The sequence below is a fragment of the Neodiprion fabricii genome, chromosome 4, assembly GCF_021155785.1.
Source record: "Neodiprion fabricii isolate iyNeoFabr1 chromosome 4, iyNeoFabr1.1, whole genome shotgun sequence".
NCBI classification, from domain to species: domain Eukaryota; kingdom Metazoa; phylum Arthropoda; class Insecta; order Hymenoptera; family Diprionidae; genus Neodiprion; species Neodiprion fabricii.
Window position 1 is genome coordinate 24,747,862 of NC_060242.1, and position 24,963 is coordinate 24,772,824.

General features: G+C 39.9%; 2 protein-coding genes across 8 annotated transcripts in view; one reads left to right on the top strand and one right to left on the bottom strand.

The window, feature by feature from the left end:
* The window catches only part of LOC124180860, a 121,691-nt gene that overhangs the window by 92,447 nt on the left and 4,281 nt on the right, over positions 1 to 24,963 (top strand). The window contains exons 1-3 of one of the 7 annotated variants that reach the window (XR_006870321.1): positions 2,089 to 2,229; positions 6,213 to 6,461; positions 7,606 to 9,209. The exons of 4 other annotated variants lie outside the window; for them this stretch is intronic. The gene's annotated coding sequence lies outside the window, so the exon portion shown is untranslated. Of the gene's footprint in view, positions 1 to 2,088; positions 2,230 to 5,327; positions 5,503 to 6,212; positions 6,462 to 7,605; positions 9,210 to 24,963 lie in introns of those variants that run through there. 2 more of the 7 variants (XR_006870322.1, XR_006870320.1) reach the window with 2 other exon arrangements.
* On the bottom strand, positions 19,034 to 20,574 carry LOC124180861 (basic phospholipase A2 pseudexin A chain-like). Its single transcript, XM_046566747.1, has 3 exons — positions 20,147 to 20,574; positions 19,583 to 19,695; positions 19,034 to 19,492 (listed from the first exon to the last, which is right to left on the bottom strand). Exons 1-3 carry the CDS (start codon positions 20,383 to 20,385, stop codon positions 19,386 to 19,388), a joined length of 459 nt encoding a protein of 152 aa, XP_046422703.1. The 5' UTR covers positions 20,386 to 20,574; the 3' UTR covers positions 19,034 to 19,385.

The window sequence follows — 24,963 nt, forward strand, 5'->3', positions numbered from 1 at the left end:
AACCAGAGCACCCCCTTAAATATTGATTTAAAGTTGATAAGAATTAAGTGAACTGACTGGATTTAAGCTACCGCACATCTTATCCCTTACGATAACGTGGTTTACAGTCACGTTTAAGCCCATTTACTCACTGGATTTGGGATTTTTGTTTGAATTATTGAACGCACTTTTACTGTTTCACGGACTTCGCGTGGTGGTATTGACTCTTTCAAACAGACAGGTCAAGGCAAGGCTGGTGATTACGCCGGTAACAAATTGACGCGCGCCTCGTTTTACACCGCATTTTCAGCATTTTGTAGAAATTTCTCCGCGGTCAATGACAGATGTCTAACAAAAATAACTTGAGCAGTATTTCTGATAATATCTTTCAGAGATTTGAGCCTCGGCAATGACGACCGTTTTAAATTACGTTGAAATTTGGCGGAACAACGACGACAGCAATAAATAATCAAAGGAATGTCTTAAAATCCCAACGATGCAGGCATCAGCGCGTCAACGTGTTGCACACTTGCAAAGTTTCACACTCGAGCTTAAAACGAGTTACCAACATAGTTTCCCGATGTGACAGTGCCTCTTTCCTGTACCGTTGTCCAAGAAATGTCACGGAAAATCAAACGGAGGTATAAAAGCATTATCTCAGTTTATTTTCCGACAAATATTACAGCAGCAACTATTTTTTCTCTCACGATCAGCGTCAAGTCGTAGACAAATAATGTTAATGATATCGCGCCTGCGTCAGTGGGTAGATAACAAATTTTACGTCAGAATTGTCGTAGGTTACACGCAGTGTGACAAACGATTGTCCGCGGTGAATCGCGCATGAACCATGCATAACGATCAGTACGTAAAACGCTCTACGTAGGTGAATAATTTAAGAAGGGAGATCGATAAGCGAAGACAAGTCGCTCCATGGCGTTTTCTCGTTGATACATCGAAAGCGGAGAATTCAACAAGGCTAACTTCGTACGTTTATTATCGCCTTATAGATCCGATTGAACGGGAATAATTACTAGCTTGGTTGGTCAAAAATCTATACTTGTATTAACTTCCCGTTTCTGTGTTATCAGAGAAAAAAGGAAGCTACTGTAATCACCCCTAAGATGAAAAATTGAGTTTTGAATAGATCTCCTCGTTATGAAGTTTAGAGAATCACTTCCAAACATTTTCAGACGGACGTCTATGGGAGCGTGTGTATCTATATACGCATGTTATGTGTCCATGTATTTACGTATGTGATCAAACTTTCTTTGGCCGACTAGATTTTGAGAATGTGTTATTGGATTTTAATGATTTTGATCTCAATCGATGCGGCTCTTTCAAACTTAGAATTGATTAGATTTTAACTCGGATTATGGTTTTGGTCGATTCGGTACTTTTTGAATTATTAGAATGACGAGATTCCTAAGAATAAAATGGAAATGATGATAATTTGAGACCGAATGAATGGAAACGAACGAAAATTGGTACCGTGAGGTTTTTTGGGTCGCATATCACGAATCGTCGAATCACATTTGAAAAATTTAATTTAGGCGTATTCAATATGTCGAAAACGAAACTAAAAACATTTGGATTTTTAAAAGCATTTTGGATACCAAATGCATCCAGTATCCAGCAAATCTGAGACGATTTTGAAAACATTCGAGCCACCGCTTTAAAACTAATTTTTAAATTTCGTACGGATATCAGAGCCAGACTTGAAACTGCTGGAGACAAGTAAAACAAATTTCTTCCCCGCGATCAATCCCGCTGTACACAGTGACTAATCCTCACGTGGCGTGGCCTAAAAGCTCCGAGAGTCCTGAAAGCTCTTGTTTCATATCCCGCGGGACGTTGACTGAACGGACAAGAACCGGGGACATAAAGGGGTTGCTATCGTCTGTATTCTGCAAGTGGATTCAGAGTGGGCGTGTATATAGTCGGCCTGCTAACCGGTATATAGTCGAGCCAGACAACCGGGTGGCTTCCCTGTCTTACAGCGATTCGTAACTTACTTAAATACCTCAAACCCGACACCTGATGTCAATTGGCCGGATTATCGGATTTGATTTAAGCTCCGAGCTCGTTATTCTGCCTGCGTACGTCGGCAGAGATAGTTGGATGAGGGTGAAAAAGCAGAATAACCAGACAGTGCAGGGGATAATAGAAAGGCAAAGTATGTAGTACGGAAATCAAAATTAAAAAAATTGAAGTACAGACAACTAAAAGATTGGAATGTCAGAGTTAACTAGAGTAAGTATACCAATTCTAACCAATTTCTGTTTTGGCTTTCGATGCTTCACTATTCCATATTTTGACGTTTCTATACTTCGAATTTTCACATTTTGATATTTGATTTTCGACCCTTCTACTTTTGGAAATCCGTCTGATAAATTCATATGTAAATTCAATAAGAACATTGAATTTTTGCAGACGAAGTAGATGTTAATCTATTGCATACTAGATTTTTCGATCAAAGCTTTCAGGATGAATCGGGTGGACCGGCTGAATCAAAAGTTAGGAGGCTGAAGAAACTGTTTGAATAATCTCCGGCAGTGGTATTTTTACCAAATATGGTGGACACGGATGTGTTATGTAAGATACAACGATTTGAAAAAACGCTTTGTAACTAGAACGTTGAATATTGTTAAAACACTCGAATGTTCTTCATTCAATTTTGATGTTTTTGGGATCATTTTACTCGCTGCCTGAAAATTCGTAATTTTGTTGTAGTAAATATTCAACAAATCTCCCAATCTAGTACAGTTACAAAGCGCAAATGTAAGTTTTGACGAACGCATCTGTTGTGTCTGCATGTATATCTTGGTCAGGGGATCTCTATGTAGAAAGAATTGAACGCATAAACATTAGAATTGGTTAAAGAACACCTGTATTTAATCATTTTGAACTTTGCAATTGAGAAACTTAATCTCAAATTGTCGATATCTCCTAAACGTGTATTATTAGAATTTTCGCGGATTGATTTTTATTATACAGTAGACGTATCGTTCAATTCGCGATTACGATCACTGGCGACAATAAAACTGTCGGAGATTTGTTTAGCGGTTTCTTTTCTCCTTATAACCTCTGATTCAAGCGTCGATTCAGTTTTTCACAACTTGCGACAAATAACGTCGACTATAAATAGCGAAAAAAACAAGGCTATGACGCTGATAGAATCATTGATCTAGCATCGTCAGAGTTGCGGCTGACTCTCGTGCCGTGACGTGTACTGTGCAAATCGATATGCTTATATCGAGCAATATGCAGTCCATGATTAACCCGTAGTACGTATTATCGTACACACGTTTCTATAAGTCGGAGGCTATATTTTTTCGCGTGTTCGTCTGCCGTAGCTCCCGATGAAATCAGTACGCTATGCCCGAAGTAAACGACAAAGTTTTTATGATTTATAAACCAACGGATCGATCGACACGCGGCGGGAAAACTACGCGGAGCTTTTAAGCACGGATTGGCAGCTATTCCAGGACAAAGTGACAAATCGCGATAGATTATTTCGGGTATATTTTGAAGGTATAATATGAATAATGCGTGGTTATAGCAAACGTACTTTTAGCAAACTTTCTGCGAAGCCCTCGCCGTGACTAATAGTTCCAAAAATAGTCGCGTGCTTTCGCGATACCGTATCCAAGCATAGTACATTTTAGGGTATAAATACGGTAAACATTTTTGATTTTCTGTAAACTGAGCAATCTAATTTTTTTTCTTATTCTAATCTTATTCTTCAGGAAAATTGCTTGAGTGGTCAAATAGACCTTTGAAAATTGTAATAGACATATTGTCCCGTATCCCTTGAGACTTAGAAAACGCGGGGGCGTAACCGGCGTTCGATAAATCGCCAAAGTGAATGAGTGTTTGCAGTATAACTGCACCGTTTACCCAACTTCCGGCACGGCGCGGATGTGCAACACCTAAGTAGGCACAGGAGCCGTCTGGCAGTGGGGTTCGCCCTACTAAATCTTGATGCCGCATTGCGGATTCCTACAAAGGTTGACACGATGGGGAGCCCCGCTACTGAATTATCTGTCCTTACCGAGGGGACCTCCACTCACCGAGGCACACGCGTCCGTGGCTGCACGGTATCTAAGCACCCAAGCACTGCAGTAGCCCGCAAACACGTGTATACATATATGTATAATGTCAGTACTAGAGTTTTTGAGAAGAAAATAATTCGCGATTTTTGACCATGGCACCCCCTATAAAGTTTGGATAGGTCAAAAGGAAGATTCTGTCGTAAGATGAGCGTTTTAGGTTATGTGGAAGATCGCGCTCGGTTGACTTTTTACTTTTTTTTACATCATTCTGAATTTATAATAAATCGTGGATGAAATTTTTCTTTTTATTGCTTAGAGCAACCGTAATGGCAATTTACGTCTCTAATAAGACTCGCACTTGTGATATCAAGTTTTCGATTGATGTTTGAGGAATGTATCCGACGAATTTTTCATTATTAATTCAATCTCGTGAAATAGTTATTATTTGATATGAAGTTTTAATCTAGGCGAATAAAATTCCCGGATGATACGTTGTTGTGTTATGGATCGTGATCTTCGGGTTGAATATAAATGTCAGGAGAGAAATGATAATTTAAATGCTGCAACGTGTTTCTTCGCAAATTCAAAAAAATTTCGGATATAAAGTGAAAAATCAAATGAGCGTGATCTTCCACGTAACGTAGAACGTTCTTCTTTTGGCGAAATCTTTCTTTTAAGATAAACAAACTATTTAGGGAATGCCCCGGTGGAAAATCGTACATTATTTTTTACCGAAACACCCTAAGCCACCGTTGCACCAAGCTTCACTCGTTATCACTTTCTTAGCTTATCAAAGACAAAGACGCAAAAGAAACAAAAAAAAATTCAGAATCCACTCAACTTTCATCCGGAAAAAATATGTATCTTACAGACTTGAGTAAAAGTCTCTCTGATATATATATATATATATATATATATATATATATATATATATATTTTCTTTAAACATGTACCAAACTTGAGGAAAATAATATTTGAATAATTGACCGCGTACATAAAAGTTCTACTTCTCCACTTCTTCGGTACCTAACTCACATTGTGTTCACAGAAAAATTGCTTTTCTCCGCTACAAAATAGTAAATTGTATGTTCCAAAACAAGACGAATAAAAAAATTCTAACAAAGAAAGAAATACCAGTTTTCTCTTTCTACGAATGCTACGTGTAAAAATGGTTGCAATCAAATTAAAAAATACGTGATTAAAAAATTTTCAAATTCGTCCAGTTTTACGTGGAATTGTCCATTTGCATGGGTGAGCGAATGAAACCGCACCGGCTGGTTACACACCTGCGCCTATTCTTATTGATCTTTCGGTTGTAGGCTCTGCGTTGTGGCCACCTTGCTTACACAACGCATATGCAAAAAGAGCGGAATTACAAGTCGATCTGTGCACAAGAATTTGCGATCTACATCTCCGACCAATCGGGCCTAATTGGCTATCGATATTTTCCTTCAATACCCCGAGTCACTGGGTAAATGCTTCTTCTGTATACTTTTCTTCTTTCAATTTTTTTTCACCCCAATCCGATTGATCCGCCGAATCATTCATGCTATCTATTAAATTTGGCTCCTTTCTCTCTTTCATTTGACCATGTTGATTCACAATTCGAATCGACTCACCTGGGAAGGTTCGATGGCTACAATGCATATTGAACGTTGCAGTGTAGTTATCGACAGAAAAATATTCTCGTTTCAGAGAAACGAATCGGTGAGAAACGACACTTAGAAATAAAGATGAACAAGTTTTATTTTATTGTTTACCAATGAAAAGGAGCATCGCGTAACAGGTTTTTGGATCAATTGAAATGTTCAATTCAATTGCCATAATTGACCGGAAGTTATTTTGCCTCGTATCGAATCAATGCCAATTATATACGTGAATCGAGTTACAGGTTTACTGAAATTTCGAAAGCATTTGTTAAATATTTCAATCTAAACAATAGTAAGAGAAATCACTTGCAAAATATTTTAAAGACGAGTGGACGTGAAAACAAAATTGTCAGTTATATGAGTATACGAAAAAAATGTTGTATTTTTACTGCAATAATTATTTTATTTATTCGTTGATTCCTATTTTATCTTTCGTTTTGTACATCATGGGAGTTTCCCTCGATACGAAAACGATCTAATTTCCATGTCGCGGTGGCGCCCAAGTGTACAATCATTTCTCGTTTATCTGCAGGTACTACCGATGATTGCTGTGTGTAAAGGAGAAAAAAATGTCCAACCGGTATCTGGCTGCAGGAATCAATCATCGAACGAGCATTTCGCAAGTCGAGAAAATGATCGATGCGAGACACGTGACGCGGGGGTCGTGCCGACGACACGCCTTATCAGTCTTCGATCGAAGGGTTCTCCTAATAATCATCGGTCGAGCCACATGCGATTGAAAAGGAAGACGGGAGTCTCGCAATTAGGGTTTCACGCCGGCGTGAGTTTAACTGCATGCAGCGTTTTCGGAGCTTCGAACACACGCGAAGCTCTCCCTGTGTCTATGTTATATAAATAATGAAAACGTCCCGGGGGGCCGGGAGGGCGGAGGGTGCGGAGAGATATAAGGGAGGCCGCCGCTGATTCACTTGTTTGCGTTTTATTATCCGGGACCTGCCACTTTGCCCATCCCCCGCCCCCGAAACCGAAACGGAGTCTCGATTTACGGACGAGCATCCCCGATGCAAGTAATGCAAATTTTACGTCAACCCCGAGTCTCAGCCTGGAGTAATAGTCGTAAAAAAGTATCCCGAGAGTATTAATTTGCGGCCAATTAAGACCGAGGTTAACGCCGCGGTCGAAACGTCCCGTATGGTTTTTACGAGTCAATGGATTCCGCGACTGAAACTATTTTATTTACGACCAGCTGGGGTGAGGCAAACGTATACATATAATTGTTCACAAAATTACTTTGCCGCGTAACTTTGTCCCTCTCCGTTTCTACCATCATCCGTATCGTGATTAAGGGAACAGGGACTTTTCCTTCTTCTTCTACGTATTACTTTACCATAAATTTTCTAAAGGAAATATGCGACAGAATGTTTACGGGAAGTTACGAAGGTTCGTGTAACTTAAATAGCAGGGGGTGCGCAGGTTGGAAATTTTACTTGATGTCTGACTAAAAAATTTTGAAAATTTCAAAAGGAAAGATTTATTTGGGGGCAAGGAAAAACCACTCTATAATACTGCACTTAAAATACTGAATCGCAGATTAAACGCAGAAAAATTTAGTTTCTATTCTCTCAAGAATCGGAATAAAACTGTAACCGCGTTTTTCTCGAAACTGCTTTTGTGAAATTAATTCTGGTCACATCTTGAAAACTAATGTACCAATTAAATTAAACGAAAGCTAGAATTTGATTCATACATGAATTCTCTACAGTTGGAACTAATACAATTAGCACTATTCATACCAAATTTCTTTTTTTTTTTGAACGGATGAAAGGTTGAATTTTATGTGTAAATCACACACGTTTCTTTTCCAGACCAGAATTTCTTTTCACACGGTCTTATTTAAATGATTCCAGTTCCAGCTACAGTGACAAGCTTTCTGAATATGAAGAACTTTCATTTCTACATTTCAGATCAACGCAAAAGATTTAATTATCCCAACCATCATCGAAGGACCATTCAATCAAATCCGCATCTGACTGCTGTAACTCATTCCATTTGTTTTTTCGCAAAGAACAAGTATTTTAGCAGAGCCTCAAAGATTCGATAAATACATCAAAACACATCGAAGGTTTAGATTCTTTTTTTTTTCAGAATACAAAAAACCAAAAATTCGTAAAAATTATCTTACTTTTCCGTCTATAATTTACAATTTTGGAGCTATTCGAAGACCGTCGAAAGAATCCAGTCGGCAAACTGAATATCTCTACATTATACCGAGTCTCTCGCGTATCTCAGTAGTGGTTAATAATTCAAAAGAATGAACGAACATCGAATTTGTAAAGCGTCGTAAAAATAGGTTAAGCCATGTTTTGGTGTCCGTAAAGAACATCGAAGAACAATGATAATAACGAAAACATTGAAGTTTGTTCTAATTCTCTTGACATGTTAATAAAGAATTGAATATGTGGAGCAAGTGTCATCGATCGTAGACTGCAGACGTTTTGTTGAACCGACATTTACCTCATACCCTGCACGTCAGTCTCGGCATGACTGTGTGCTTTTGTACTACGCGTGACATTAATTTTATCGTCGTTTTGATTCGCTCTGCAGATTTTCAAACGGCGCGAGGTGACTCGGCAAGAATGTTATAAGGCGCTGACATTTTTACTCGCTTTGAAGTCTGAGGACACTGATTTAAATTTTCCATGCATGAGGAATTGTATACCCATAATTTGACTCTGTCGGGTCGATTTTTCAAAACTCTAATCACCCCGAAGTGACATTTAATATGAAAGACACAATGTTTTTTAGGATTATCGAACAATCTTCGGAAACAAATTTTGGTCCATCTCATGCATCTGATTAAAATAACCGATGGTTTCGTAATATTGGAGGAGTATTTAATAATTAATTGGATTGTTAATCGGAATCGAATTGGATTACTATTTTATCATCATTAGGGTGAAAATTGTGAATATTTTTTGGCGAGGAAATCTCACCAGGAAAAGAAATTGATCATACTCTCAATCTGACGGTATATTTATTTTTATGAGAAAGACAAGATTCTGTGTTACCGATTGATGTTTCAGCTGTTACATTGAGCATTTGTCCTGCATGTAAAAAGTAGGTATCACGATGTGTTTTGGAAGATTTTGAAAAATTGGGTTTTAGTTGTACGAAGTAATGTTAGGATCTGAAACAGTGTCAAGACTGGCTAAAAAAACATGACCAACACTAGCGATAATTACACGAATATTATAAACAGTTGAATAAACGACCTTTTGAAAACGCAACTGACGCATAAGAATTCACACGGGAGATCGGAGTTCTTGATCCGAACAAAATTGACTTACTTTCCTATTCTGCGAGCTACCTACAACGAGTATGCTATCTTTTGATAGTCAGAAATTAAAAACTTATTCTGAATTAATTTTGAGATCGAAGACAACAGCAATTTAAATTATAATATCTTGAAATAGTGCGAGTAGATGTAAAGTTTGGCATATAAATCATAAGATGGTTTTTTCAGTGAATCTCATTGTTCACCATACAAAGAAAATATCAAATTCCCGTGACCTGATTTTCTTCTCACGTGTTTGTGCGACTCGCTGTTGAAAAAGTTTTACACCGTGAGAATTGCTTTCTCTCTTCTCTCTGAGAATGGAAAATCAACAATGTAAATTGTAAATGCTCGAGGAATAGACACGCATGTGAAACGAACGAGGAAAGGATGATCACTCACCTATGCATTAGTTTTATACCATGCGAATGTTGGTTCCGTGTGTATTGAGCGCAATGTAGAGGAAAGCAGTCGCGTATAAGAAATCGCGACTGTAATTGCGCATCTGTTGATCACCAGGCCGTTCCGATACACGTATGTACAATATGCACGCGAATAATTGGTTCGTCGACTTGTTTCCATGTAAGGTGTAATATAAAGGAAACGAGTGAAAATTTCACACGTCGTTGAAAGCAAGAAAAGCTCATTCAGCTCGTGCGTAAAAGCTCGGCGGCAGGCGTGATTCTAACAAAACGACGAGTGAACATAGTTTCCATGTCTCCAAAATCACCCCCTTTCGAAACGCTAAAGCTCCGGATCACTGTCCTCCTTTAAATTTGGCATCGCGTTTCACCGAATCGACCTGTTTGAAATCCGCGAATCGGGCGCTTTTTACCCCGGTGCCGGGGTGCAGAAAATGTTGTTCGGATATCGCCGTCCGAGGGTTCGGGCTGGGCTCGCGATAGTCACTGTTCTACGCGAATCTCGTGACGACGGCGGAAAGCTCAGGAACGGGAAACGAGGTCTGCCTGCTCCGACGGCGTGGCGCGCGCAGAACGCGCACCGATCACACGGGGCTGGAACGTCATGGAACGTGGTGGAAAATGGCGTCCATTGACGTCCTCGTGACGTCCGATGCTACAGGGTGCGCAACCCCCGCCCACCCTGAGCTTAGGCGAGTCAAGCACGAAGTCTCGACGCTTCGATAACGAGGCCACAGGTGCCGATCGACTAGATCGCAGATATTATTGAGGGTCGCATCGGGGATGGGATTGGTCGGAATTGTACCAGCTTGTGAGAAGGACAGACAGTGTTCGAAAATTTTCAAAAGCAATGGAACGGTTATCACACCGGGTGCTTTTTTGCTTTTCATTACCTCTGGCGATGGAAGAGAAGTATTGGCTTCGCTCGAAAATCACTTTTTATAATTTCAACGAAACTTTACGCTGTTGAACTATAGAATCTAAAAAACAGGTTTTTAGATACATGTCGGTATGGATTTCTGTGATTATCACTGAAACGGCTCGACGAAAAAATTTTAAACTTACAAGATCTTACAATCGAACGATGGGCATCGAAAATTGCCATGTTCCGTTTAATTTAAACTTACAGTTCTACTGGAAATAAATCTATTTGTGTTGTTTGTGTGAAAGAATATCATCGTTCTGATTACGAAATCTTGTTCGAAGCAGACCCTCAGGAATTACCAAATGAAAACATTTTTTTTTTTTTTTTAGATTATTTCAGTGCTTCACGTGTGAAGGGGATATCAGTACATTGTTTTTATTCTTTTGCGTCAATCTAAATAGACATTTGGAGCATATTTTGAAATTTTCCAACTGGGATGAAAAGGGGGGAGTACAATTAAGTCGGTATAAATATTTCTGAGAACTCATATTTTTAAAATAATTTAGTAGTTCCAGATGACTTGCCTCAAAATAAATTTCATATTCAAAAAGATCAGACTTTTTTTATACAAAAAATACGTTGGATCATATTTTTCTACCTACGATAGGAGGTGCTGAAAATTCTAAGCCAAAAATTTAAATCGAAACGTTTTCTCGAGGAATTTTGACCTAAAAAGGTTCAAAAGCTACAAGAAACATTTTGGCCTGCTCTTGACGACTATAAAATGACAATTAGTTTGAAAAACTTGCAGAGTGCAGATTATGGGCTTTGAGTTATTTGTAATTTTCGAGGATACGTAATCCCATGAAAACGCTATTACGCATCTGATATCAGTATCTTTATGTTTTAGGAATTATCATCAACAGATATCTACTACAAAAATTGAGTATTTTTCGTAAGGGAGCTCTGAGTTTGAGAGACAAGAGAACAGTTGGTGCAGAACCACTTATTGAGTAACTTATTGGCCACGCTCTACTCGTCGTCGGAAAATTGGGTCAAGAGTTCTAAGCCTGAGCCCCCGATCAAAGCTGCAAACGAGTGGAACTCCACGTGGTACTTGAAACTCTCAAGTATAATACGACTGTACGTCGTTGAAGAAGCTATACGTGCATGCTTTCGAACGGTGATCGGATTAGCATTTGACTACTGTCCAGAGAATGAAATAGAATATAAGTTACGATTGATACTCACAAAGTACAGCGAAACACACCATCAGTGGAAGGGAATGAAAACTACAGGAACATTACACACATTATATGTGGAATAGTTCGATTCATGAGTCATAGTGACATTTTGTATACCAATTAACCGAACGAAAGGTCCTCCGAAAAGTTGCCGCTGTCAAAAGTTCGTACCTCTAGACAGTTAATAGCAGACAGAAGTGATCATGAATATTATTCTTAAGCATACTTCAGTCCTTGTCGTCTTCTACGTTGTTGAAAATTGCAATTTCCGCTATTTCGATATCGCAAAACAAACTGTCTGAAACCGGGTTACCAAATAATGGAATGAATTTCGTCTGCGAGCTCCGATTTCTCTCTTGTTCGTTGATGTCTGTTTGGCCAAATTGGATCAATCTCCGCCAGGGAACTATCCCGGTAGGTTTTAATAGTTCTTCCAATTTACCAAATTTCGGAAGAGTCGTTGAGCTGAAACATGAATGAACGAGTTCTGACCGTCGCATACTTTGGCCGAAAAAGTAACGAAGAAGCAAATTGGGATGTATTTTTGTTCAGAACTAAGTCCAGTTTAGCTAGGACCGATATTATCCCATAAATAGATAACAAGATACTTCGTTAGTAATCCTTTCACGAACTACGTGGGTGACTCGTCGAATCCATTGCTCGATAATGAAATATGAAATACCAACGTGGGTTGTACCAATACAGAGGTTCGAAATACCATTGAGCACGTTGTATGAATACCTAAGAATACTGCAGTGAAATGCCACGGGCTATAAATAAGCTTGTCGAATACCCTTGCGAGCGTAAATTTCCTCAACACCATCTCCTCAGGAATTTTTCCAGTCAATGGAATATCCCGTACAGCCCACAATCCAGCAGATTTCATCGCATTTGGTATTCTTACGGTCTGTTCGTTCGCACATGTACCTACATCTAGGGAAATAAACTCGATAAGCAGCGTGTCCTGTGCCCGACACGTGTAGATAATCATGTATAGGTGACGGTATACGCAGGATGGAGGATCAGGAGTGCCGGACACTCGAGTGGTGAGTACGGGAGGATTTGTGGTTATTCTTAGGGGTGACACGAAAGCAAGCTGTTACTGCCCATTTAGATCTTATCGATCGACGGCGGCCGGTGTAGGTTAGTCTCGGCCTTTCGGTTGCGTCATGGGCTGAACCTTGCCCGTTTAGTCCTTACACATACTACACATGCCAGTTTATTGTTAGATAATGTTTTATAGGTGGGCGCAAGGCACCGTGGCTAACTGTAAGTTCGTGACGTAGTTTGGCAATCAGGGTCTACCAGACACGCGAAATGTGAAGTCATCGAATGTTGTAGTCAGTTTCGTGGCACGCACATACATAAGCGTCCCATTTTAGAAGGCTAAACCCGATCACCGCCTCTATTCGACGACGGTCGAAATTAGCGGAGGCAAGAGATTCGTTCGATCGTGCCGTCCTTCTCAATATCCCTCAGCCAAAGTTGCCGACTGCGTTTGAGCAGATAAGGTAAACTACGGACATGGCACGCAAAGAAGATTCACGGACCATCCGGAATCAACGGTCTGTGTCAAGGCATCATTTCGATTAGCCAAATACAGGCTATTTCCTCCAGAAGTATGGGGGTAACGCTTTGTGAACCGTAAATTTACTCCCCTACTTCAGAAGCTAATAATTCTTGGTCAGTTCGGCAGAAAGATAGCTTTCTTTGTCTTGTCTCACGGAAATGCGATTCACAGGCTTAGATGGTTTTATTCCAAGTTTAATTGTGCCTTAGTAACGTTACATAGCTCGTTAATAAAGAACTGGTGTGTTTTTAATAGATTATTCATGTGTGTTTATAGTTTTGTAGCAAAAGATACTTTAACGCAAAATTCATATGATCTGTCAATTCGTAACTACGAATACTGAATGATTTTTATAAATTTAATTACCTAAGAATTCAATCCCATTCACTATGAAGCGACAGTCACTGACCCGAAACAGTGATATCGTATTTTAATAGTTCAATGCACCAATCGCCAGAAATTACAGAAATTATCTTTCATGTCGATTTCAAAGTCCCGTGTCGTTCTGTCTCTCTCATTCAAGTGAATCCACGATCCACCTCAGAGACACTCTTGATTTTTAGAATTCAAGAAGGGGTTCGAAAAATTGCTTATCGCACTTGGCAATGTATGCAACATCGGAGGAGTCTACGAGTACAGCAAACGGTGCAGAATTCGAAATAAATTTGCATAATATATTGAGATAGATATTGAAGAGGGCGGTCAGGCCTTGCAGGCGGTGGCTTACGAGCAGCGAAAAGAGCGTCTTGAGAAAGGCTTCTGTTCCAGGCTCGTCCGTCGACCCCTCAAGGGAGCCGAGACCTTATCAACGGGAGGAAGAGAGGAGGGTATTTATCAGAGGTTCAGATGCACAGACCCCTCAGTCGGTCTCTGACTCACCGCGTGCTTGGCGCCTGATTCTGGCATATGGACCCGGGAGTGAATACACCTACACAAGGCAGTAAAACATACACAATGCCCGAGCATAGCAGATCAGAGAGAGGGAGGGAGAGAGAGAAAGCTACAGAGGCTGCAACCCCGCAGCTTTTTAGCCCGGCATCCTGTAGGAACCAGTGAGTCATCCAGTCTCCCACCCCCATTCAGGAAGAGATCCACCCCATAAGGATCGCGAGCTTACATTAGCCCTCTGAAACCCGGTGAGCTGCATGTGTACAGTGTTCCGTTATGGTTTATTATATTCCGACGCATATAGCGTCGCCACCATGTCGCACAGTTTCGTCCAATTTGCAACCCCCGAACGAAGATCCTAATCTCCGAGGCCCGCGTGTACGCTACAGCTTTGGTGATGCAGGCTAAAAAGGTGTCAGAGATATGTCGCTTATCAGGTTACACATCGCTTGTTTGCGAACTACTTTTGGGCACCAGAAACGACGACTATTTTCCTATACCCGTATACACGTAAATCCACCGGGGAAGCCCCGACACCGCCTGTACTACTGTAATACACACGTTAAGATCCAAATCGAAACACGGTCATTGATACACCGAGTCACCCTCCGTATTCTATTACAGTAGTTTTAACCCGTCGATGTTGAAGTACGCTGCGGGGATGCTTACGTCTGTAAGTCCCAATGCACGTGCGCTCGTTGCCAATTGACTGGAACTTGGAAACTGATAGTGCAGATACGTATTCAAAGTATCTGCGTCTTCAATTTTATCATGCTAGTGTAAGGTTATTCGAATATTTCCTGTTGTTATATGTGTTGCAAATACTTGGTCAATGTTGTTGACTCGAGTGTGGGACGGAGGGCCCATCATCGTTTGGCAATCGACTGCTGAGTGGCCTGTTCTAGTCATCGAGCAATCAGGTTCTATTCATATACGACCGGTGTGTGTAGACGTGACGAACAGCCTACTTTGCAAGAAGTCCGCGCGTCAACCTGTTTGCAAAATTCCATTTCGGTAACAGTAACGTCAGCTTTATTTTGCACTCTATCATTTGCTCAGCTGTCGTCCGATCGGGGCATGATTCATCAGGTAAATGACCTCGTGTATAGTTAAAGCTATTATATATGCTGACAAATTAAAGTTGAACGAAAATAATAATCATAAGAATGATATTTTTTCAATGTCGACGTTTTGCGTATAGTGGGCGAAAATATAATCGATCATTGGGAAATCTGCCGGGGGCGTGGCTTCTCCTTGCGGCAGAAGCAGTAACTATTCTAAAACGCATTTTTAAATCAGCTTTCGTGTTCTTATGTGAAAGCGTGTATTTATTTACAGTTATTAAACTCGAATTTTCAAAAAAAATTCAATAAAATATGAAAATTTCAATACAAGAAATTTGTGAGTTTGCAAATACTCAGTCTAGTCATAAAAATTTTATTGGTGGTGAAGATATACTTGATGCGGGACATCTAATGAAATGTGGCCTACAGCAATCAGATACTAGTTGTGATAATGAGTATAAAATAATTGCATTCTGTCTCCAAACTTCTCGTTTAAAAGATCCACCGCATGAAATTGTGGGTGCAATATCGCAACACTGGCTGCAATGAAAAATAAAATTTAATGTTTATTGTTTTTTATTTTTTCTGACAAATATTACACTACAAAAAATTTCATTTCATATTGATGATAAACAAATAATTATGAAATGAAATTCTATAGGTAATTACTTACATGTTGGTATGATGTCATTTTTGGTGAAATGTAATGAACACTTTTTTTGACTGTGTAACCTCATTCCCAATTTTCAATGCTTTTATCCAAGCTAATCGACGATCAATCACTTCATCTTCACCAAATTTATTTTTAATTACTACAAAACTAGAATTTGCCGAAGGTAAAGTGTAGAATCGAACTGTATTGTTCTTACTAGACTTGCTATTACACCCATACACGCAGCAGAAAGTTTTATTTTTATTTTTTCGTGGTGGAAATTCCATGATTAAATTTTTTGATCAAATATTGAAATTTAAGATGTTTTTAAGTAATAACTAAGCTTATAGATAATAATTGATTACTTAATATTTAAAAAAAAGTCTAACACTTTTAAACTACATTTCTCACATATTATATTTGGTATCAGCAGTTTAAGCTTGACCTGCATAGAGTAGTTTATATTTGATCCGTCAGGTAGCGTATCTGAGTGGATGATTTCCCAATACCTACGTTGCCTTTGGACTATCGTCATGAGTTGCAAAACCTGACACCGAATGGATTTATTTCATCGATGTGATTATTCAGCGCAACCTGTGAAATATTCAGACCTTTTTTGCACTCGCTCTTACCCAAAATGATTTCCATCCTCATTAACTTCGATGCACCAGCTGTGGCTAGACTAATTATGAATAATGGCAACAGCAATTAGATGTCCTCGTTAAACCATTATCGTAGCAATTCGGTACTCATAACGTGGCGCAAAGAACGGAGAAGAGATTAAAAAGAACTTTCCGTGGCGTGATGAGAAGGTGCTTTTGTTTACTTTCCATCAAAAGCACTGAGCTGCAACGAATGCACTACCCTCATTTGTTCGTAAAACTTCGTTTATTTTGTTGCTCGTCCGTTTCAACCTGCAACGTCATCATCCGCGACACCAATTTATTAACCACACCAAACGTCAAAAACATGAAATTACCGTAAGAAGTTCCCAGCCACGTTTCCACATCTGGAATAAGTATCACAACATCAATTTCGAACCTCGTAGCACCAAGTGCCCAACTCATGTAAATGAATACTACTCTCAATCCCTCCTAAAAAACACGTAGAAACCTCGGCCATCCATTGATCCATCCACATTGCAACAATCGATGATCCAAAACCACGTTGAAAAATCGTCACGAAGGAAAAAATGGGCGTGAAGATGACGGGGCAAGTAACAGCCCGATCGTTCGTGAAGCGGGATCCTCACTTCAGCTTTTCGGGTCCGATAATCCTTGGCAAGACGAGTCATCTTCTCGGCGAGTCCCCTTGTTCATCTTCTCAAAACCGCCAAAGCCACGGCCGACTTCCTCCGAGAAGACAGCCTCGTCTCGAATACTCTCTCTTCTCGTACCTAAAGCGGTGGATAGCTGAAATCTGGTACGGTATCATCAAGCGAGTGAAGAGCATCTTTTTGGCCCGATCGGATAGCAAAGAGAGATCCTCGAAGATAGACTCCGAGGTGGAGAACGTATTCCGGTGCTCTCCCCGTTGGAACCGCAAACATTTAGGACTAGGGGACCACGCGGACCGGAAGTGGGACCAGTCCTACCCAGATAAGAGTTTTATGTCCTTTGACGAGGAGTGCAGCGTCATCTTGAATGGGAAGGAGGCCAGTTTCGATGACGGCTGCGTTTCGTCCGATGCTGACGATCATTTCAAGCTTCAAGGTCCTTCGAAGGACGAGATTTCCGCGACTAGGACGGAGGGTAGCCAATTGGAAGGTCCGCAAGACAACGCGGTAGGAAAATGGGTACAGACTGATTGTGCTGGAGAAGTTTGGTGCTCAAAGTCTGAACTTGACACTGTGATACCTGAACTGAAACCGATTACAAGAGCGAAACGCCCTTCTTCTCGTATTCCTCGGTTGTGCACTCGGTCTAAAAAGTCTGTCATCAACCGCTATTGAGTATCTGTATTACAGACGCTGTGTTACACGAATAATACTTACCTTAGACTCCGCCTTTGTTGTATTTTCCTTGTTTTTCTTCTTCTTGAGTTGCAATTATCTGGACGATTGTTGACTGAGAAAGAAGACTTGAAAGGAAATTTTTAATACGGCGGTAGTTTCCTTTTAAGTCTGTTATTCTTTCGGAATTTCAAACTTAAAGTCTACCCTTCCCATAAAATTGCACCAAACTTAAAACAATTGATTTAAAATTCACAAAAATTAAAACAAATACAAGTAATTTTGTCAGGGTGGCAGATAAAAATATGTGTACCTAAATCTTTGAAATTCTCTGAAAATCTCTGAGCGTGTTTCAATCTCGCTATAATAAATCCCGTAAAATTGTGTCTTTCTTTAATACTGTCCTGAGGGAAAATATAGTATATATTAGTAAATAACACTATTAGCATTTTTAATTTTTTCATATCCAAAGTATTGTCTATTCAGACGGTTAGTTCGATTTGGATTTTCATGTAGTGAAGTACTGCTTAAATGCATTGAAAATACGAATTCATAAGAATAAAGCCAGTTCTTTTTTATCATTCATCCAAGATGTTTAATAGAATTAAATATTCGGAATAAATGAAAAGTATCATATTTGATGAATTTTGATACCAAATTTTTAATTCCTCTAGCTAATTGCCAAAGGTAAAAATAATATAATTCAAACTTCCACATTAAGAGGCAAATTGCTTATTGTAATCAACAGTACCTCATTGATCCTAACTATTGATTTGATATCTTCTGGAACAAGGTTTTTTGCAGAAATTTGGTCAGTGTTTCATTGTACGACCTACCTCAGACTGGTGCTTTGTCTATTTTTGATACGGGTTTAATTAATACTCAAGTATATGTATATAAATGGTACTTGTCGTTTCGCCCCGATGTTATCAATAAATGACGAGTGACAAGATTGAGTCGAAGATGCATCAAGTGAAGATGGAATGATGATATTATTCTCAAAGTAAATAGCTAGTCAGATAATTCCGGCCAAATATTCTTTACTTTGAGTTTACTTTTTTCATATCGTATTTGTGCTTCTACGCCGGAACTAGATTATACCGCTGGCGCCTACGACTATGTGAACGGAATCTAAGCGTGCGGGTAACGTGATCTAGTTCCTCGGTAAGAAAACTGGCACGTTTCTTGTCTACAGAAGCATAAAATTGTTGCTATTCAGGTTACGCCTTATTACGCACTGCAGGAACTAAAATATTCCAATTACACTTCGAAACGCCCGCGTGTACATCGCTGTTATAAAGTTGTGATTATAATTCTAGGCATAAAATTTCTAAAGATACAGATCATAGATAGTCAAAAATAGGTATTTATATTATTTTACATTTTTTTTATCGCGGTTCATTTATGGCTATAATCCAGCACACGCTTTGTTTAACAGCATACTAGAAGAAGCAAACAACATTTTTCCTATGTTATTCTTATGGAAAATCGAAAAGTGCGATGAGCCACCCCTTAATATTAATATTATAATCTGAAATTTTAACTGGTGTCTTTGTATACGTAAATGAAACTTTCGAACCTGTTTGGAAGGATAAAAAAATTTTTTTTTCCAAATCACCCCTAATATGTATGTGTATAGGTTTGATTAGGTTTTATTAGTCTTAAATAGTCTTAAATTAAATAGGTTCGTTAAATTCTATATCTGTAGTTCAACTTTACATAACCATAAATAAATTTTGCACCAGCCTCTAGGCTTAAGACGGGCACCTACGTTGGGTAGTTGGGCAAGGATACCAACTCAGACATCTTGCCAACTCACGATCGCATTCGCACAAACTTTGGCCCCACCCCCGCTTGTAATCTGTAATAAAACGATGATAACTAATTTATGCAATTTGCAAACGATTGCCGACCGCAGCTTTGTTCTTTTCATTGTCCGACATAGACTCACCGCATATCGGTAGATAGCCGTTATGGCATTTCCAGCGGTAATGAACGAGGTATATCAACCACCATGGCCAGTAGTCGACTGCATCGTAGCACCAATCGTGATCCATACAACACCTGTGGATAAGAGAATTTTTTTTATGTCATATTCACCCGTTTCTTTTTTATTTATCTTTCGAAGGTGAGAAGCAGGAAATTCAACGCATCTGTATTGCTGTCGCGTATCACATTTCACCTCAGGCACGAAGCTTGTTAGTGGAAGCATCGTCCCTTTTCTCTTTAATCACGTCCCCCGCACGGTCGAGAAGCGAAAAGTTTCTCACAGTTTTTGACGAGAAAAACGTGCCGGCTGCAAATTTTCTATCGCTAGTAATACCGTAGGTACTGATTGTACTAATTCGACAAATTTTTTTTAGCGTTGCGAGAATTTATTATGATCGCCTAATTTTCAAACCGTTTCAGAACGAACAGTTTCCTCAATATCTATGCGGAAGTAAAAAGTATAGACTCGAGGTGAAATGTACTCGAAAGAGAAAATCGAGGAGTATTTATTTCCTCGTAGACTCACCTGTCAATACCGTCTACGGGATATCCTGATCCTGAATAACCGCAGTAACATCCGTATCCGTAGTAATCAAAGGGGTCACACCCGGTTGCACAAGATAGCACGTAGTAGAGGTTCAAAACGCTCCGCTTTGATCTTCTTAACTGGGACGAATTGTTTTCAGCTTCGGGATTGAGTCTGAGAATATCGGTTTTCTTAATTTTATACATCGAGGCCTCAAGGACGAATGGGCCCAAGAACATCGGAATTGGATTGAAAATAAACAAGACACCAGAGTTTAAGTATTTTGAACAAACAATTGTAATTAAAAACCTTTTCTCTAGTTGTTCATCATGAAAATATAAAATTGCTGATTCAATACGGCGGACAAGGAAAAACGACAAGAGGGAAAATTTTGAATAAATTCTGTAAATTATTTCGGTGTGTATTAAGCTTGTGTAAAAATTGGCATTTGACTGGCAAAACCTAATTATAGGTATTTATGTCGATTATACAATACAGTAACAGATCATTCGAATTATCGCTTCTGATTTTTACTACATCACTAGGGAACGGAGACGCGCGCGCTGCTCGCTCAAAGGGTATGAAAACAATATATCGGATATGAAAAGGATATATCAGTGAAATAATTTTTGGATATAACGAGATTCGACTGTGTATTGTGCAATAAAAAAGTGCATTCGTCATTGTACCATTGTGTATTGTGTATTTTTATATATACCATATTGGTCATCGCAGTGTTCGCGATGTGCGACTTTGAATTATTTCGACGATATGAACTGTTTCTTGGTATATATAAAGATACACAATACACAATGGTACAATGACGAATGCACTTTTTTGTTGCACACGATGCACAATCGAATCTCGTTATATCCAAAAATTATTTCGCTGATATAACCTTTTCGTATCCGATATATTCTTTTCATAGCCTTTGAGCTAGGATTCGTAATTAACGACTCCGAAAATCCCTGAATACCAAATCCAAGTCCATCGAACCCGAAGAAAAATGTTAAAAAATTACACATATACTTTGTTTCAACCGAAGCATAGGTGATTGGCAAGCTGATAGCGAGACTCCGTACATGGTCAAACTGACAGCGAGACTCCGAAAACGGAATTCTCGTATATCGTCATTTCGACAAAAGCTTAGACCACACACGTACATACGCAACTGTCAAACTGACAGCGGGACTCTTAGAAGTTGATTATTATTATAAATATTTATATTTCAAGTATAAGACTCGAGCTGCCATCTAGGAAAGCGACGATAAGCTTATTGCAGAAATCGATAAATGTCCTCGCCTGAGCTTTAAGTCCCGCACCATCGGTAACAGAGCATGGTCAAAGCATTACTCGGGTGCTTGTAAATTGATTTTTCAAAATAATTAATTCTTATCACTTTGCATGCTTATCTTTGCTCGGGTTTCTGTCCCCAAAGTTTATTCACATTTTCAAACTTCGAGTGATTGACTGCAGAAAAAAATTATCTGGATACCGTTATCTTTTAAAAAACATACCAGTTCTCAAAATTAAATGAAAAGGAACACGAAGCGCTAATATAAGATATTTTATAGGCGTAATAACGGTATAAAAAGAGAACAATCATCCTAAATTGATGAAACAATTACAGCTTTGGATTTTCATGAACATTGTAATAATTTTTCTGTATATATGTGATACTTTTTTCCAGTATTTTACCATATCTCATTACCACTATGCCTTCCTGAAATTTGAAACATATTTGTATATACAGTCAATATGTCCATGGCTTCGAACCGTTCGTGATATAATTACATCTGATGTGGGTAATAAAGTGGTGGTACGGTGCGATGGAAATAATCTGAGTTTATGTATCCACGTTACGGCGATCGTTACTGCAGCAGCAAAATGCATCGAGCAAGATTAGAAGCCATGTGTTACATCGCGTAAATATGATTGCGCATAAATCCTCCTCCGTCATAATTTCGTTTCTGATGTTGAGGAGAGTAATATTTGGCCATGAATCCGGCGGAACAGATGGCCTGAAATTTGGTATAAATACGAAGAAGTCCGGCATCGAGCCACACATAAAATATTATAAACGCGCTTGATTCACCAGGTCAGTGACAGGAAGAACTTTTCTAAGTCGGCAGACGTTGTCGGGTCGAATTACAGTGAAAAAAACTAGTTTGTAACATGTCTGTTGTTTACATCCAGTTAACAGTTCGTTAGATGCTTCTACGCCGTAGTTTACACGTTGTGAAAGTCGCAGCGTCAGGGCAGCAAAGAAATGGGTCACGTAATACTTTTTCCTTCCTCTATCGGACTCTCAATTCTTTGTAATTGTACTTCACAGACCTTGGAGTAACATCAGAGCTGTTCAACTTTTTGCTGTATTGAGTTGAACATAAACACTTTTAGAAATTGTCGGTCCATCGCAATGAACTGAAGGTTCTAGGTGATTAAGTTTTATTCCGAAACTCTTTTCGATTGCGACAATTCTTTTTTTGTTAAAAATATTCATGGAAATAAGTGGTAGAAAAGTTCAATTCTTAGTTTGATTGAAATTTGAAACACCGTAACGCAGAATAGACAGCTGAATCGATTGTGGAAAGTGGACGTTCAGATAACTTCGTACCTTTGAATGACATACAAATTCATCACCATGACGTGAAATAATTTTTATTATCGCTTAACCTCCTAAAATTTTTTACAGAAAGATGTATCTGTATACGATTCTATTTTGATAAACAGATAGACAGTAAATCACGACCAGCCGCGCAACGCTCATGTAAATCCGTCAATTTGATCTCAAAGTAACCGAAGCAAATTGCATATCTCACCGAATCGTGGGTAATGAGAAATGCCAAAAATAATATTGGCAAATGGCAAGCCAGAACACACTGACGCATCTGAGTAGACTAGAGAAGCGAAAACGAAGAAGAAGGAAAAAAGTAACCATATCATACGCGTAAATTAGGAATGCAAAATCGAAGAAGAGGACATAACGGAGCGATAAACGAGAGCTTGGACAAGTCGGAGGATCATAAGTTACACGGCGAGAACTCCGATTCTGCGAAGGAATACGAGGAGCCACGTGCAAGCCCACAGTTCCGTCGTTGGGCTAATCACATATGGAACGTGTCCAACAACGTTACGAACAGACTGCGAGAACTGGTGGGTAACAACCGGGGCTCTAATACCACGAGGCGTAACTGTATCGCGGAAGAGAGCCGTCGGGATGAAAGCAACGTGGCTAACGGAAGCAACGGCTGGACCACATCCAGTGGTTTCACCGAACCGACAAACCGAATTAACGAGAATGCCTCCAGCAGACGGCCCCATCGTCAAAACGGCAAAAACCACGGGAGAAGTAAATCGTCGAAAGCCAAGAGCCGCAGGTATGGTAACAGACACGATCACGTGACGGAGGATCACCGGATGTACCAGGTAATTGGGAATAGAGTTGAGTCGGTACCGTTAGCCACGTATCCTCCAGTTTTAATACTGCCCAGGATTCATCGAGGAACCGATGTCCATCAGATTCAGACCGGCTTCTACCGGTCAAGACATGACGTGTTAAAGTGCCGTCATGTGCACGGTGATGACTCCGCTAATGCAGCCCGATGGTACCGGCACTATCATCATGCCGATAAACGATGGGGCTACGAAGAGACTCGTAACGGTGAGGACTACTCGTGCTTATTGGAGCGTCATGAAATACCGGAGAACCTCGGCTCCTTGACTAATGAACCAAAGATTCGACGAGCCAAGAGAAAATCTGTAGGAAACTCTCACGAAGAGATGAGAAGTCAGCCTGTCGACTGCGATACTAGCATGTCAAAACGACTCGGTACTCGTGGCAGTGATTTTGTTGTTGGAAAAAATTGCGGGGTCGAAAACGTGCAGCTCAACTCGAGCCACTGTTCGAAGCCCAGTAGGCATGCCAAACATAAGAAGGTTGTTTGGGACCTGCAACTCTCCGATATAACGTCTCAGGATCCCAGTTCAGAGGACCCATCGAAGGCTGCTCTGTCCGCGAAGCCATCCGAGCATTCCGTCACTTTGAACATCGAAGCGACCAAATCGAGGGCTTACGGAATCGCTGATGATGAAGTACCCGTGAAAGGCAACAACGCCTTAAGAGATAAGGTCCCAATACTTTCTATAAATGAAAGTGCAGCGATTAAGAGTTTCGGTAGCTTCGACAGCACTGAGAGATCTCGTTGCAAGGACGTTGAAGAGACGATAACTAACGATCGCCAAAAACCAAACGATGACATCGTGAGGTGGCCTTCGGAAACGGAAAACAGTTTTGACTCCCTCCTGCGAAATCTGCGTGCTCGTATGGATACACTGGCCAATGTTCATTCTGTGGACAGTGCTGGACAGAGTTCAACGGAATTGGAAACGAAGAAAGACGAGTCCAGCTTCACGAAAGGATCGTGTATCGTTGCTTCTTGTTTGGCAGGAACTTACCTGCATCCGTATTTAGAAAATAGACACAATATTAAATTAGCCGACTACTCAATTGAGACGAATGAAGACGCACGCCCATCATTTTCTGACAGGATTCACGATATATGGCGAGACGGTGGAACAAGGGTGTGGAGGGGCCCTACACGCGAAACGTCGCCGAGGTACGATATGAAATCGGAAAAGGATTTGTTTTCAAAATTATCGGTCGCAGGGCTAAACCAGCAGCCTATATTTCGGCAATATTTTACGGGGTATAATAATGCCGTAACACTGACTCAAATTTTGGAAGAACTGATTGACTCGAGGTCGAAGAGTAATACTGCTTCTGCTCCGGGAGTCTTTGAGGAATCAAAACCACC

What these genes read in the sequence shown, in the direction of transcription:
- LOC124180861 (XM_046566747.1), bottom strand. Translation starts at nt 20,385, where the DNA reads ATGTTCTTGGGCCCATTCGTCCTTGAGGCCTCGATGTATAAAATTAAG. An exon ending in CCCGTAGACGGTATTGACAG is followed by an intron (nt 19,696 to 20,146) that starts GTGAGTCTACGA and finishes TCTTATCCACAG; the next exon opens with GTGTTGTATGGATCACGATT. An exon ending in CGGCTATCTACCGATATGCG is followed by an intron (nt 19,493 to 19,582) that starts GTGAGTCTATGT and finishes GTTTTATTACAG; the next exon opens with ATTACAAGCGGGGGTGGGGC.